This window comes from Tachysurus fulvidraco, chromosome 16 (genome assembly GCF_022655615.1).
Source record: "Tachysurus fulvidraco isolate hzauxx_2018 chromosome 16, HZAU_PFXX_2.0, whole genome shotgun sequence".
Classification (NCBI taxonomy): domain Eukaryota; kingdom Metazoa; phylum Chordata; class Actinopteri; order Siluriformes; family Bagridae; genus Tachysurus; species Tachysurus fulvidraco.
This window is the reverse complement of record NC_062533.1, coordinates 8,908,382-8,925,379: the sequence shown is the minus strand read 5'-3', so window position 1 is coordinate 8,925,379 and position 16,998 is coordinate 8,908,382. Positions and strand designations below refer to the sequence as shown.

The 16,998-nt window shown below is 38.0% G+C and overlaps 1 protein-coding gene across 5 annotated transcripts in view; it reads right to left on the bottom strand.

Annotated features, from left to right (window-relative positions):
- atad2b (ATPase family AAA domain containing 2B) overlaps positions 1-16,998 on the bottom strand; it is a 57,577-nt gene that overhangs the window by 25,227 nt on the left and 15,352 nt on the right. For 4 of the 5 annotated variants that reach the window (XM_027149135.2, XM_027149136.2, XM_047801871.1 and 1 more), the window contains exons 20-24: positions 11,877-12,012; positions 9,569-9,762; positions 9,245-9,404; positions 6,146-6,268; positions 5,178-5,300 (exon numbers count right to left, since the gene is read on the bottom strand). In XM_027149135.2, coding sequence (XP_027004936.2) covers positions 5,178-5,300; positions 6,146-6,268; positions 9,245-9,404; positions 9,569-9,762; positions 11,877-12,012 — 736 coding nt within the window. Of the gene's footprint in view, positions 1-5,162; positions 5,301-6,145; positions 6,269-9,244; positions 9,405-9,568; positions 9,763-11,876; positions 12,013-16,998 lie in introns of all 5 variants that reach the window. The other variant, XM_027149137.2, reaches the window with a different exon arrangement.

The window sequence follows — 16,998 nt, the reverse complement described above, 5'->3', positions numbered from 1 at the left end:
GCATTACAGAATACTGAAGCCATCACTGAAAGTCTCAGCCTTTGGGATGAAAAACCTATTAAAAATAGCACGTGAGCCTTAATGGAAAAACCTTTAAACATCTGGCAAAGATATTAAATTACCAGGGAAAATGTACAAGCAAATTTAGTTCCAAAATTTTTATCCCAAATTTTTTTTTTTTTAAATCTTAGTTAAAATGTAAATAAAATCTGAGCTTCTATCATTTTCAAAGACTTGCAGGGAACATTTAGAGTTAGGGAGAAAAGCAAAAGGGGGGTGACAGAGAAAAGAAAGAGCGTATGTTAGCAGGAGGCATGGGTAGGAAGCATCGAGTTTAATATCCTGGAACAAATGGGGATTTGACGAGAGCTTTACAGCTCAGGTCTCACTGTGTGCTGTGCTTTATCCATCTTGGCTTGTCTGGCCATATGGCTCGAGTGAAGTGGAATTGTCTAAAAACTTTACTCTTATTACTCCTTTACTTTATCTGAAGCTGAATGCATCGATCACATCACCACACTGTAGGCAGAGAGCAGCTCAAAGCCCAGTTGTAATATCCATAATGGACAGATATTTTTCTCGATTTTCCATTTTTTCCCCCCCACCCTAAATCTCAGCTGCTGTCATTTACAGACTTGGAGGGAAAAGATGCAGCATAATGAACCTACAGTGTTTTGATACGGCCCATTTGGAGAAAGCTTATTAGTTATGAAATGGCATTTTAAAACTTTTAAATCGTTGACTTGAATCCTAGCTCAGAACAATTCAGCATCAACACATCCGGAAATACTGTACATAACTGGTGTATTTTAAACAGGCATTGGTATTATAAGATAATTTACAATTGCTTTCACCTTTATAAAAAAAAAATAATAAAAGACTTTTTAGGGCAGGAAATGAAACATTGATCACCACAAATGCAAAAATGATCCAGTCTACCGAGGCAGTCTAAAATGAGGCGATCGGTTGTATTTGTTTGAATATGACAAATAAGTGTGTATCCCTACAATCCATTTGTTATCGCTGCAAATCAAAAGGTGCCAGACAAAATCTAAGTTCAGTACGTGCTGTTTACATGCATCGATTACCAGCCATTCTATTACCATTCCGGTATCATTACCGTCACCAATTACCAGCACTAGCACAAGATGAAGTCATACATCAAGGTTTTGATTTATATTTCTTAGGTACACTGACAAAGCTGGTCAGTCTGTATACCAGACCACCTTGGCCACGGCTCCACAACAACAGCACAGCGGTGCACAATCGCACATCAAGTATCTACTCAAATGCATCACTAAAGAGCCTCAGACAATATTTTCCAAACAAACACTCAACACATGTTTAAAGTTAGAAAACGGTGAAACTCCAAGTCCACATAATAAAACAACACTTACTTTTGAGATATTGCATTAACAAGAATTTCCTTCTGACTGTTGGCCTGAAGAGGGAAAAATCTTAGCCAGGAAATGCCCCTGGGTTCCTGAACATTTATAACATCTCTGGAAAGGAAAGAAGCTATAGTTTTTTACTATAACCATTTCAAATATTTGACCTTGGGACTATTTGGTGCAACTGAGAAAATCTCGTTAGATCGTCTTCTGCTTAAACATTTAAAACCTAACATTCAACCACTCGTTCTAGTAACACCAGACTGATGAGAATCTCAGCTGGACCTACAAACAACTCAAAAACATAATGCAGAGACATCCTGGGGTCTGGTGGATTCATTTTTCTTCACTGTTCCTTTTTTGTTCCCTCCTTATTTTTGTGTTTAAGTCTCATTTGATTGATAAAATCCATTACATCAGAATTATAGAAATGTTTTATCTTAAAAAAACAAAAAAAACAAATCGTGTTATTGATTGTTTACAATTACCACCACATGTAAAGCGCGAAAAACTGCAACGATGCTATAAAAACATTCATAAACCGTACGACATGCGACTCCAGATCTAAACTGAATATTTACAAAAGCACTAGATCAGAAAAAAGTGATGAAATAACTCTGTGATAATGAGCTTGGTGTTTGCTGCGCCTGACTGACTACAGACAGTTATGGCAAGTTATGACAAAGACAGAGAGAGCATTAAGAGAATAATTGATGCATAACTGATGCATTAGGATGAATAACTGATGAGAATTACTGTATAAGAAAAATCCATGATATCAATAATACTAATGTTAAGTCTCTTATAGTCAGCATATAATTAGCTACCGAGAGAAGCGAATAAGCCGAGATGCGTTCAGTCTACGTTATAGAGGACAAAACGGCAACCGATGCGTGAGGCCAAATATATGCAATATCAGTGGTCATGAAAAATGAAAACTGTAATAATCTATCATTACAAAGAGGGCACTCCTTTATTAAAAACATACTGCCATTTGTTTTATGCCGGAGGAAAAAACAACACACACACAAAATCCTATTAAATCCAGTTTCGATGGGTTGAGTTTCATGCAACATATACAGTAATTATTCATTTAGGGAACAATATTATGGTGCATATATTTAAAAAAGAAAAAAAAAAGAAAAAAAAGAATAAACAACTAACTAAATAAACACACACACCCTTCTTTTAGTAATAAGAAAATAAAATTTCTCATTTTGTCTAACACAGAAAAGTACAAAATGGGCAATAAAAAGGTGGCATGCACAAATTACAGAGTGATGTGCCAAATATTTACAGCTGTCTTAAATCGCAAAGAATCCTAAACTAGAAAATGTATTTTTCACATCACTGTATGATTCAGTGTCCAAAACAAAGCAGCTGGACCTAGTTGCAGTTGGACATTTCATAATCTTTTCTCTCAAAAGATGTATTAGAGAGGCTCAGAGAAAAAGTTTCACATCCAATCCTGTATTATTTATTACAGCTAGCAGTCATTCTCTCATGGCTCAGGGATGCAACCCTTTTTTCCCCAGGAACGAGATGGACTGGTATACATCCACGCTCAGCATGAGGGCTACTAAATTACACTCTGCAGATGGACATACGCCACCTTGTGGCAGTCAAAGAAACATACCAGTACATAGTCATGCCATTCACCAGAAAGAAACCCCAAGCACAAGTGACAAGTAATAATAGAGTCTATCCAGTGTAGTCTTAACCTGGAATTAACAGTGCTTTATTACTTGAACCTGTGAATCAATACACGAAAGCACAATGTGTAACTTCTTCCAATATATCAAGACAACACAGGTTCTGGGTCACAGATAACAGAAAACAAATCTATTCCGTTAGCTCCTGAGCCCACAGCGGTTTCACAGACATCAAAAATAAATGAACGATCGGCTGTCAAATGTACAACACCACAGATACATTTTCTGAACACTATTGCCCAACTTGCCTCCTCTGATCTGCTCTGCTCTACTGCAGCTTGTGGACTTAATCATTAAGATTCTCTTCTCCTCGTTCTTGTGAATAACGTCTCTTCGTTGCGACATCACGCAGGCAAAATTTCCTAATTCATCATGAACACCGATTTCAACAGCTGCACTACTTTATTGAAACAAAATACATAAAAAATTATAGCAGGGATTTGTCATTATGTGCATTCAATAGATGGTCATACACACTTTCTATTGATTAATAATTCTTTTTCACAAAAACTGCTGTGTGACCCAGAGAGGACGACAGCCATGGCTGAAAAATTGGTTGGTATAATCAAGTGTAGACAGAAAAACATCAAGGACAAGAACGAACTAGTATGCACAGACTGCTGGGCAGTCATTGTGAACAGCAGATGATATTTTGATGAAATGTCTAGTCCAGTGAGGTCTGAATCTATTAAAAACTTGATGCAGGTGTGAACAATTCACACAGGTGTGTACTGGGCAACCAGCTTAATCACAATGATCTGTTGCTCCATTTTGTTTTGTTTTTTTGCTTCTTTTTTTTTGCACTGGGAAAGAGCGCTTTATTCTTTCACTGCCAAATTGGAAAGTGATTATACCAGAAGTCTGGACAACACATTTGTTTGCCCCTGACAATTACTGCAAAATAAAGCTAAACTATAAAAATGGCAAGGAACAAAAAAAGATGGATGCCATATGTTTTACTTTGAGATATAGCACCACTAGGTCTTCGGGTTTTCCTGAGGTTCACTGCAACTGCAAAATTATTAATGGATGCCCTGAAGCCCATCTGGCACTACCCAATTACAATATCTGAAATCTTCTTCTCAATCTAATGAGCCCCTATTGGCTGAGAAATGAAAGAACAGTTAAGTTACCCAACAACAACAATGCAAATCCATTTCCCACAGTATTACAGTTCAGTCTGCTCTTGTTGTATGAGCCTTTTCACAAAACAAAAAGATCTCTAAGCCTTCCATTAATCAGCTAGAGTCATGCAGCGATGCCTAAACTCAAACCGAATCTTTATTCTGATTACTCCTCCTAAATCAAATGCATACCAAGCTTACTTCTTACACCCTTGTTGCTGTGGTGTCATCCTGCAAGTCCCCTCATGCCTCAGGATAGCTCTGTCCTGGCTGTGTGGAAACGGCCAGTGTGCCACTCTGCTCCACAGGGGAGATGGTGAGCGTGTGTAATGAGGAGGCCGTGCACTCCTGCTCTGAGCAGCTGTGCACTTTTATGGACACATTTTTTTGTCTGGAGGGGACATTCTATAAGGACTGATTAGCTCTCAGCACCAGGGCTCCAAGAGTGGTGCCATACAGATGGCTTATGGCACAAGTCCAAAAACATGGTCTCATTGTCTTAAATCACGAAGATCATCAGGCCTAGCGATGCGTCCCGAGAAAACGTGTCATGCTAATTAGGATAGGAACATAATACATTACTTCTAACAATCTCTATATGAAAATACTGTTAAATGCATTACAGAAAATAAAGTTTCAGTTTAATTTTCTTTTATTTGGCCGGATTAAAGATTTAAAGCCATAACTGTCTGTTCCGATTGACCTAAACCAATGAATTTTACACATGTAATGAGGTAACTTATTTTGTCTCATGTCTCTGACACTCAAAGTAATTAATTAATTAACTAATTAAAGTATAAGTATTCTTTCAGAGTATAATATTACATCACAGGTCACTGAGAATGGTGAGTAGCAGTAGCAAAAGTTTTAGCATCTTAGCGTTTGATCACATCTCTAAATCTAAAGTTGAAAATGAACTTTATAGGCTACAATACCTAGCATGTACTCACTGTTGTGTTGCTTTTCCACCAGATCAGTTTGAGAAGTGCTGCCAGAGGCCTCGTTTCCACCGACCGGCCTCCTGCCTGATACAGATGTTGGAGTGGCAGCTAGCTGCTGTGGCATCTGGAACTCTGGGGGGGGGTCAAAGAGCAGCATTTACTACAGAAAGTCCAGACAAAGAGAACAGAATGGCTGCAAGCTGCAAGCTTGTTTACACATTAGTGAGTACATAAAGTATTGGCATAAGATAAAAGGACAGGAAGAAGCGAAGACGACGTGTCCTTTCTGGACTCTTCAAGCCTTAATGCTTCTTGCTGATAGAAAGGACTCTACTTACCTAGGGCTCTACTAGCACAAAATTAATAGACTGCAAATGCAAATGAGAAGCACCACCTTCATTCTACAAAACCGATACCTTGAACATCTCCAGTGCAGCACATAAAATATTCACCAACACTGTTCATGAACAATTCACTCTACAGCCAGCAAAAAATCATTCAGAGTGCAAATGAAAAGAAATTGAAGAGGCCTAAAGGAGACTATTAGGTAAGCGTTTTGGTTTGCAGTCAGAATTAAGAGTGAGAAGACGCTGCATGATTATAGGGAAGACCTTACAATTACCTTGGATTATCAGACCCTCAAGGTGTACAGCAAATTTCCTAAATGTTTTCTCACCTTGTGATGAATGAGCTCGAAAGAAGAGGCAGCTGCCTTTGGCTAACGCAATGACCGATCACATCTTGACACACCGCAACAAAAATAATTGTACAATCTACAAACTTCTTGCAATGACATTGTTTAAACAATCTCAGAAAATTCAGGAAGAATCGCTTTGTAACAGAAGTGGACTAATCTTGATGAACTGCAGGGTGAAACAACTTCAGTAAAATACGGGCTACTGCGAGACACTTAGACGAAAAATTAACATCTGAGACTGCGCAATCAGACGAATTTGTAATATAGCTTGGCAACTCACCTCTTTTCCTTCGAGACTCTTTAATCTCCTCACACATGCGATCGAACTCTGGGTCCAGCTCTGAAGCAATCATTGCGTGAGCTGCGTCTTTCAGACTGCAAGCCCTGTGCCGAATAATCTTATCTGTGGAGAAAAAAATTCAACTTGCCATTAGTCCTTAAACACAAACATAACCATTCGAATGGAATCGCTGGCATGTCTGTAAAACATTGAGGTTTGTACCATCTTTCTCGAGCAATTCTTGTAATCTAGTTTAAGCCTTAAACTGTGAGTACTCTGAATGAGACTCTGGCTCACTGGTAATGAAATGTCTTCATTTCAGTGTAGATTTAAACTCTTGAAAATGGTTTTTGTTCCAAACGGCTTCACTTGTGTTAGCCAATACTAACTTTTCAACTAAACTTTAAGATCTTATTAAACATAGCCTGAGGAAAGGAACAATAAGGTTACCATATTTTCTTAGTCGTCGTCAGGCCACTGAACAACACTGAACTTATTGTCACACTCAATGTCTTTTGCTTGACATGGTGCATTAGCATGCTGGATGTAGTCTTTAAAAAAGTGGGTAAATTGTGGCCCAACATGTGCAAAGTGTGCTAAAAAAAAAAAAAAAACATTCCTCACACTATTACCCCACCTCCACCAGTTAACAAAAGGCAGGTTGGGCTCATAGATTCATGCTTTTGGTGGCACAAATTGTGACCTTATCTGTGTGCCTCAGCAGAATTGGACATTCATCAGACCATGAAGTTTACAAGACCATACAACATTCTTCAGTTTCCAACTGTCCAGATTTGGTGAGTCTGCAGCACTAATCTGCTGCTGTAGTCCATCTGCTTCATTGTTTGACATGTTGTGCATTCTGAGATGCGCTTCTTCTTGCTCCAATTGTATAGAGAGGTTATCCGAGTTACTGTAGCCTTTCTGTCAGCTCAAGCCAGTCCGGCCATTCAACAACGTATTTTTGCGAAAATGCTCTTTTGATAATTGATTAATGTCAATTATCAAAAGAGTGAAAAATGTATATAGGTTTATAAAACCACAACTTGCCTAACCTGTCATTTTATAAAAACATAAGAAATGATCTATAACATAAGATTAAATACAATTTGAATTAAGAGAATTTAACTGAGATAATTAGAGCACACTGTAAGGCAAACAGTATGAATGCCAGGGAGAATTATGATGACACTTCCTGAAAAGGCAGGGAGTAAGAAAGCAACTTGTTTAATATAGAGTGGAGAAAAATAACAAATATTTAATATGGCACAATTAACATTTAAATCTTTCTTTTGCAAAGGAAACTTTGTTGCTGTCAGTGGTAAGCATATCTATTTTTGTAGATGTAATATAGTGACGACATGACATGATTGGACAGGATTAGGAACGGGTACATCAGAGGAAAAGCCCTTTGTTGGACGTTTGGTGGACAAAGTTAGGGAGGCCAGATTAAGATGGTTTGGACATGTTCAGAGGAGGGAGAGTGAGTATATTGGTAGGAGAATGTTAGACATGGAGCTGCCAGGCAGGAGGCAAAGAGGAAGGCCAAAGAGGAGTTATATGGATGTAATTAATGAGGATATGAAGCTAGTGGGTGCAAGTGTTGAGGATGCAGAAGATAGGGATAGGTGGAGAGAGATGATTCGCTGTGGCGACCCCTGAAGGGAAAAGCCGAAAGAAGAATATAATGACGACATGAAAATAAAAGCCTGAATGTCAGTATAGAGATATATATAGTATATATACGTATAGATATTATACTGAAACTCACATAGATCCAATTCTCCTCCAATTCCAAAGTGATTAAGAATTCAAATATTGGTGCGCTCGAATCTTAAACAGGTATTCAATTATAAATGATGTCCTGATGCAATCTGGTTATTTAAATTATCTAAACTTCACAAAATCTTAACTTTGTCCTTTGTAGACTTTCCATTTCATTGCCCATTGGGTTTTAAAAAGTCTAAAAATACTTGAAATTAATGGCAGAGCCAGCACTAAGAGTAAAGTACATGATAAAATAACTGAACGTTTGAGTGTACTAGAGTGTTTGTCTGGACATAGAAGACAGGAGCACTTTGGTTTAAGACTCATCACTGAACCGAAAAGTAATGCTGACAAATGATATAACAGCGCCTTCGTTCCATCTCCTTGGTACAAATGCACTGTGAGACTTTGTGGCCCCAACATTAAAGCAGCAATTTGCATTTACCATTGTCCTTTTCCTTGCTACTTTGTGGACACTGCATGTAAACAAATGGCCCATGATGTCCTGCTAAATGGAGACGCATGATTTATTCATGATTAGTCTGCATTCACCAAAAGAACCTTTAGTCTGCCAGCAATTACTCCTGGAAGGAGACGTCAGCAATAAAACAAATATTTAACGCCATACAAAACAGAACATTTTGCATGGTTACAATTAAAACTAGTTGAGTCTGTTTAAGAACAATTGTGTTTAAGCTGTGAACCAGCAATTGTAATATTCACTGCCTTCCAAACAATGTAAATTATTCATATGGTGACATAGGGTGTGTGTACACTGGATATATATTTCATATAAAAACATTTATGAGCTTGGTATTAAATAATAGAGAACGTCTTAATTGGTAAGAACCAGCACATGAGCAGTAATGCATTAGTTACAGAACAATAAAGCATATTTAACTATTGCTAAAACAAGAGACAATGAATAGAAAAAAAAACGTTTTAAAGCATTTTGCTTTAGCATTTGAGGACTTTACAAGATTGCTGCATATTTTTATTCATTAAATATAATTAAAAATTGATGGATTCATGGATTTAATTTAATAGGAAAAAAATACTATAACTGGCTAATCCTAAAGATTTACTTTAAAGCTTAGGTTACACAGATCTTACTATTATTTTCCCCAAAGCTACATGCTCTCCACACAAAAAAAATATAGATGATCATTTTGACTGAACTGTACAGTTGCTGTAGCTCCACTCGTTACTTTTTTTTTAAATATTTATGTTTAAAATTAAATCACTTCATAAATAGTTAATTCCATTCATTTGTCCCTAAAATGTATTTTTTTTTTTTTGGTACTTCACTACATATCCACTTTTTACCCTTACCTCCTGGATCTTTGTCTGGATTGTACTCCAACGCATTACTGCAAATGAGGTCAACGTCCTTCAGAAAGTCTTTTGCGATTGTGTACTTGTACGTGTCAATCTTTGTCATGATAGTGGACAAGTCCATAGGCTCTCTGATGACCTCAAGATAATCTGATACCTAGAAAAGTGCACAGAAAAATAAAAGGGAGGCTTTAAGGTGCCTGCCAGTGAAATCCTGGATATCGTGCTAGATTTTCAATAAACACTACAAGAGTAAATGCTTAGACAATGAAAAACTACAGTATATGTAGCATCTTAGCTGAGCAGCTTCACAAAGCTCACCTCTTCGATATCTACAGGCTTGCTAAAGATGTGGAAGCGCTTGTCAGTGGCCAGCCGCCTGGTGACGTCCCTGAGAAAGAGGCGGAGCTCGCGCAGGGTGTTCTCCTCCTGCTCCTCAAGCCGCTTCTGCTCCTCCGGAGAGAGCTGCCGAGGGCCAGGGTCTTCCGCCAGAGGCAGCACCTCGAGATCACACTCTGAAAGCAAACACAAATGCATTCAGAAAAATCAGGTGTTTGAATCCTAAATGTATCCGAATACTAGATGCTAGGAAACTCTACATCTTTGTGACTAGATCTGAACTCACTTGTCTGATCTGAATTGTAATTACCGAATTGCACAAAAAGTACTGAAATCTTCATAGTTAGAATTTCCATGATGCTAACCAGGATATGATATAATCTGATTCTGTTCATTTCACTTATCAGAGGCCGACATATTTCTTATAGTACGTATTTTCGCACTTTATTATCAGTACAGTAGGTCGTATCAGTAATGTACAATATTTCCAGCATATCACCTAAGACCACTAACTGCTGATGCAACAAACTGCAAATCTCAGAATTTTAGATACTCAGCATCTCCAGTACGTATTTTGCCAGAGGATAGAAACTTCACGAAAGCAGGTAGAATAGTTGTGCTAATCACACTGTATTTCTAGGGGAAACTATAGCAAAAACTGAGAACATTGTGATTGTAATAGCTAAAACCAAACCAGTATCCCTATAGGTGTGGATGGAAACTGATTTCAAGCTTTGAATTCCGAAATTAGATGACTTTGCACAGAGACAGGGACATAAGTTAAAGGAAAAACTGCTGATTCTCAACTTGGGAATCTTCTTGTAGCCAGAGGAAACCGCTAGCAGGAGGCCTTGAGCATCGCAAGTTCTCTGAAGCCTGCTCACTAGTCTGTGATTTGTGTTGAGAATCTAGATAGCAAGCCATGCTGACTGTATGTGAAATTATTACTAAAGCTGCAGTGTCTCTCTAAGCTTAGCTAAATGGGGGCTAATTGAAGTAGGGGTTTTACATCAGTGAGTCTTCATGCTTACATTACCATTGTAAAGCCCACATTTTTCATTATACAAATTATAGTAAAAGAGCTTGCTGAATGTTTGAGTGTGTGTCCAATCAACCACGTTTACGTATTAGTGCTGGTGTAAAAATACATGGAGGTACGCTGTAAGGTTTTGATCCACCACTCCCTGAAAGTGAACATCTTAACTTGTCTGGAAGCCAAAGGTACTCCCAAAACAAGATAAAAGTCTTTAGGGAATCTTTCACCGCTCTTCCTGTTCCTGCAAACTTTAGATCTCTTTGGAATATATAAAGCAAATATAAGGTTCACTTATTAGTGTATTTTACAAAACTTTTGGAGTTTGAACTTGAATATGAGTTGAGGACAGGGGCTTATTTCTTTCCCACACTGTTAAAACATGACTTTTGTGCTGGTTCATCTTACACAAATAAATGTATTGATCTAGAGACTGGGTAGTGGGCTATGATTTTTTTTTGTTTAATAGAAATCATAGCCCATACTTTATTTTAATTTTAATACTCAACTTCTTGTTAAGCTGCTACACATGCAGTCAAGCTTTCAGAATTGACTGGTTTTATTTGTGTTTTTGTTTCACTTTTCCACGTTGTCTGTATACTTTTTTCCTGAATGCAGCGCACAGAGCCCAGAAGTTTACTTCGGCATCTCACCTTGAATAAACACATACCCAATGTTGTGGTCCAGGTGTTAGTTGTGAAGTGTGAATTTAATAAGCGACTCTTTTTACTTATAATAAGGTGTGAATAATAATGAACAAAACAATGAAGTAGTAAAACTGACATTATTTTGGGTCGAAAGCCTGCCTAAATTCATAACATTAACTACAGAACATTCCCACATTCAACGCTCTTCTCTCACACAAACACCTCGGTGTTCCTCACCAGTTCCAGTCACTAGAGTCCCAGCTGGAGGGGCAGTGTGTGTGTGTGTGTGTGTGTGTGTGTGCGCATGTGTGTGTGTGCATGTGTGTGATGAGAAATCCTTTTATATTGCAATCAACCTGGTCATAAATGCAATCAGCCAATTTGTAGCTAAGGTTTTCTAATTGACCTGATTTCTCCGCTTATTTCTTTTCAGTGGCTAGAACTGACAGCTGAGGTAGCAGTTCATTTTCACATTCCCGACACAACACAAACACATATGGACCTAACACATATCAAAAAATACAAGTAAAAACGGTTTTGTGTGGAAGGGCACCTTTAAAGAAATCTGTAAACATGTATATGCTTAGATACGCATACGCCAGTGCCGTACCTTTTTTCCTCTGGCAGAGTGGTGGCCTGGCTGCTTGCACCAATATGAGCCCAGTGAAGAACTTTCTGCGGTCCTCCTCCCCAGGTGAAGTTAAACACACCACCTCACCATAGGAGCGATTGAAGATACATTTTACCTACACACACAAACCCAATCTTTTAATACAGCTGTTCTCAGGTGGTTTTATACAACTATACAATGCCTAATCAGTAAAAGCAGTCATTCTGATTACTGAACACTTTCCCCAAGGTTTTCATGAGATGCACGAATGATTAATAACAACCGAACAAAAATTAAACAATAATTTAGGTTGGAAATTGAAATGTTGCCACCTTAAGGACAGAGTTAAGAAGTGCACTAAGCTTGTTGGATCCCAGCATGCAGGCTGGATATGTAGCAATAAGTAAAATCAGAAACATGAGTAAAATATCCTCTTTACACTTGTCACCACACCAGTAAAACTGACATCACTCAAAAAGAAATAGTCAAACGTCTGCATTCATGAATGTAATATGCAGACAAGACAGTTCTGCCTCTGTCTGAAAATGGATGAAGAAAGCTTTGGAGAATCATAAAATGCACTGGATATAAGATGAAGGAAAAACAACAACAATCTAAAGAAACTTTAAAACACCTGCACAATCATATTTTCCCTTTTATAATACACATAATTTTGCACCATAATTTTCCTTGTAGTTGAAGTGTCATTTCCTCTCTCTCCATTAGTGAAAAGCAGCATTCTGCTCAGCTCATAGGAAAAAAAGGATTTTCTGTAAACCTGCTGTATTTCTGGAGACTGTTCGATAGCAAAACTCAAGTGGACGTGTGCTGTGTCACATGTGTATAAAATCCTTTAAACAAGTGTGATTTGACTTTAAGGCTTGTATCGGAGTAGCTGGTGCTTAGAAGTTCTCTCATTTTGGGCCGTATACGGTATTGTGCCAAAGTCTGAAATCCCCCCTTTTGTTTTCAATCACATGTGCATTCGGTACTTTCTGTTAATTTTGTGGTAGCAAATACTAATGATGGGTAAAATGTATAGTGCATTCATTCCATTTCAGCAGCAGTGGCTATATTCGTGGCAACATCAACATATTATATAAAGAGATAATTACAAAAGTGACAAAAATAGTTGTATCAATAATAATGTTAATAACACTGAGAAGTAAATACAGAATCGTTTTCATACATTTACAGTCAAAGCCTTACATATATAGTAGAGCAGTGAAAAGGATATCATTTATACACGATATATCGACCTGCATAAAGTGCTGCATGACTGAGAACGACATTAATGTACTGTACATTTTCCCGACTTCGCTGTGATTGAGGTTGATGCTTGGATGTTTTGCTTTCAACGAAGTATCATTGTGAAATCTGAGAGTTTATGAGTCTTAATGCAGAACAGTGACAAAGAGGATTTACGTACAATAAGCTAAAAAAAAAAAAAAAAGGAAGGATGGGCCTGGAGAATGAGAAAATGCAAAGATCAGCAAAAACACCTATAAAAGTAAAGGGCAAGGGACAGTAAAAATGACACACAGACGCTGGTAGATTCTGCTTGGTCATGAAGGAAACATTTCTTTTATGACTCGAGTCCCATTTCACAGTTATTGCTGGTTACATGGTATTAATTCAGTCAATAAAGTCCACTGTACAGATCTGTCCTTGGCTGCCCATGTGAGAAAGAGGGCTGCTTCACTGGTGTCCTGACTGTCCCTTCTAGAGAGTATCTAGGGTGAATACTGTTGGCTAGTGGTAATAATCTGGGTGTAATGAACTCTAAATATCACATAAATCCTAAATACCACATGCTCACATCTGGCAGAGACCAAGGCATTTCTCCTGAGACTCGGCTGCTATCGGATACAGACAGCGCTCAGGCTTGTACGGAGGCAGTAATTTTCACCTGGCTGGTCATGATATCTGACATACATTCAATTAATTTTAATTGCCAACAAAGTACCATTGCAATGATGATAAAAAAAATAAACAGTGTAAAGTTGATGATTTCAAAATATTTATATAAGGAATAATGGTAACAATGGAATGGCCTATTATGAGTTCTACCACAGTGAGTTGCCAATGATTACAAATTTTAATTGATTAGTGAATGACAAGTTAGTTTCTGTTTATAGTATTACTGTTATAGCAACGATAAACCAGTCGTTCTCTCCCAGCCTTTTCGTTACTCTCTCAAAGTTAATATAAGTTCATTTAAGTTAATAAAGTGTAGCGTTTCTAAACAAACACTTTTCCACATAGGATCATCATATAAACTGCTCATTATTAGAATTATAAATGTGGACTATTTAACTCCTTGTGCATGAGCTGTTACTATAGAAACAATAATAATTGTTAAAAAATACAATAAAAAATATATAATGCTACACGGTCAGGTAGGGAGGCAAAAGAAGTATACAATCAGTTGGACAGTTAAAGGCAGGGTCTCCGATTTTTAAGAAATGCTTCAGAAAACTGAGTTGGGCCGAATAATAAAAAAAAATCCAAAACAAAATTCAAAACCAACATGTAACCAATTAGCAGAAAGGGGCGGGGCTTGTCAATATGTGGTGGAGAGTTTTTCCTTCTTTTTTCCTTCTCGATAGGTGAGTAACGTTGGTTTTGCTTTGTTACACAGAACTAATATATGCTGTCCTTGGCATGATTATGCTTGTGTGTCATTTTTGCTTGTTTGTTTATCTGCAATCGTATTGCTCTTCCCTTCAGCTATGATAAAGACACATTTCTTTCCATTAGTTGCCTGGGTTGCGTATGTATGTTTGGGCGGAGCTATCAATACACGGGTACAAATCAATACAAATGGTATCAATACCATTTGGGTTAGGGGTGTGTTTGTTTTGGTGATTTTATATGTCAACATTGGCTTTCAAAAATCGGAGACCCTGCCTTTAAAACACAGAAAACCTAGAAAGGAAAATGAAGTGCAACGCTCATATCATCTTTTGTATTGCTAAGCCCCATTCCCTGAAATTTCATCACCATCACAACAGCGTTTCACTACAGAGACTGATACTCCATTATCCCCACAGCATGACTGGCATTGTTCTTTTTTACATTCCCATGTAAAATAAACTCATTTGCCCCATGCCCCAAAACTATATATGGCGTCTGCTGATGCGGCATGTTCTGTACTGCATTAAGTCAACCCCTGCAGATACGGGAACACAGAAAAGATCATCACTAGAATCTTTTTAGAAATATCTATCCATTTGGCAGATTTAGTGGAGAGACACGTGTACCAGACAATGATAAAAAAGATGATGCTTCAGGTCTGGCTTGACAGACAGGCATGTGTGCCAGTGCCAAAGAAGAGCTGTGAATGGTTTTTCAGAAAACCTTCAATTTCCATGAGCTCAACATTACAGCCAGTTGACTGCATTCCCATTTTGGAATTTATTGCTAAAATATATTTATTTCACTCAGCCTGCTAACCAACAGTGCTTGCTGTCTTAACTATCAGGTAAGACCAGGCAACTATAAATGAGAGGCTTCATGAAATATATTTTGTCTCTCCAAGTCAGGCGTATTCTCAGTCTCTAGCCCAAGCCCCACTCGCTACACTTGTTTCAGTGAATTGGAGTGGACATCTTTTGTTTCGTCACAAAGTAGGAACTGTGTGTGTGTGAGAACAGGCCAGGCATTTTTTGCCAACACCTTTACAAACAAGAACACTATAAATTTTGTCCTTCAGAAAAAATAACTAGACATCTTTCTTCGTACATATTTGTTTTCTGTACTTTCAACCCCACAAAATATTGAAATTATTTAGATAGGTTGACTTTATCTTTTGCACTCGTGGTAGGTTTGTCTCACTTTTTATTCCCCTTAATAGCGTAAACTCTGCATGAAAGACTTCTATACAGCAGATAAATCTCTCTCGCTACAGACACTTACTAACCAAAAACACAGTACAATAAACTTACAGAACAGACCAGTCTAGGAAAAACATATCTGGTTGGTAGATGTTGTCTGATAAGCGAGAGATGACTGATGAGTGGGAATTGACCAAAAGACCAAATCAGCAACAAAAAAAATCCTAAAAGTAATGAAGTAAAATAATAATAATAAATAAATAACATGCCTGCGTCTGCTGAAAGGCAAACACAGTCAGAGAAACAACCAGCAGAATCAGTTGCAAATTTCAGACTTCACAAGTACTAAAGGGATTAAAACTTAAAGAAACACTTAATGAACTAAAATTTGCCAATAGCAAAACAGGCGAGATACTGCAATAAGTCTACTTATCCTAATAAAAACAAAGGAATAAAGGGGGTTTTCTGCATTTGTGCAACACTTTTGGAAACAATTATGCTCCGTCTGAGACACTTTCACTCTCACACACAAAGCACTTTATTAGGAACACCTACTCATTCATCTAATCAGCCAAACATATGGCAGCAGATTTGGGCCAGCAGCAAAATCCCAGTGATGTGGACCGTGGCATGATTGTTGGTTCCAGGCGAGCTAATTTGTGTATTTTTATAACTGCTCATCTCCTGACATGTTCATGCAAAATATATTTCTGCACTTCTGCTGACGGAAACACCTTGTTGAAGAAAGAGTTAAACAGAGAAAGGCCTGACTGGTACAAGGAGACAGGCCGGTGGAGGTGGTGTAATAGTGTGGACAAGGTTTTCTTGGTATACTTTGGGCTTGTTAATACCAATCAATCAATACATGTGCGAGAGGTAGTCAGGGGGTAGATTGGGGAGTAGTAGCTCAGTGGTTAGGATGCTGGACTACTGACAGGAACCACTGCTGGGCCCTTGAGCAAGACTCAACTGCTAACTTTTATATATGAGATGCATGTAAGTCGTTCTGGATAAGAGCATCTGCCAAATGTTGTAAATGTAGACATGAATGCAATAGCCTGTTTAAGTATTGTTGCTGACTACAGTACGTGCCTCCATTCTTGGCCACAATTTAACAGTGTCACTGAAGAAGAGACAGGAGTCAGAGCTAGAGGTAGCCGAGCTGAAGATGTTGAGGTTCTCTTTGGGAGTGACAAGATTGGATAGGATTAGGAACGGGAACATCAGAGGAACAGCTCATGTTGGACGTTTGGGAGACAAAGTTAGGGAGGCCAGATTAAGATGGT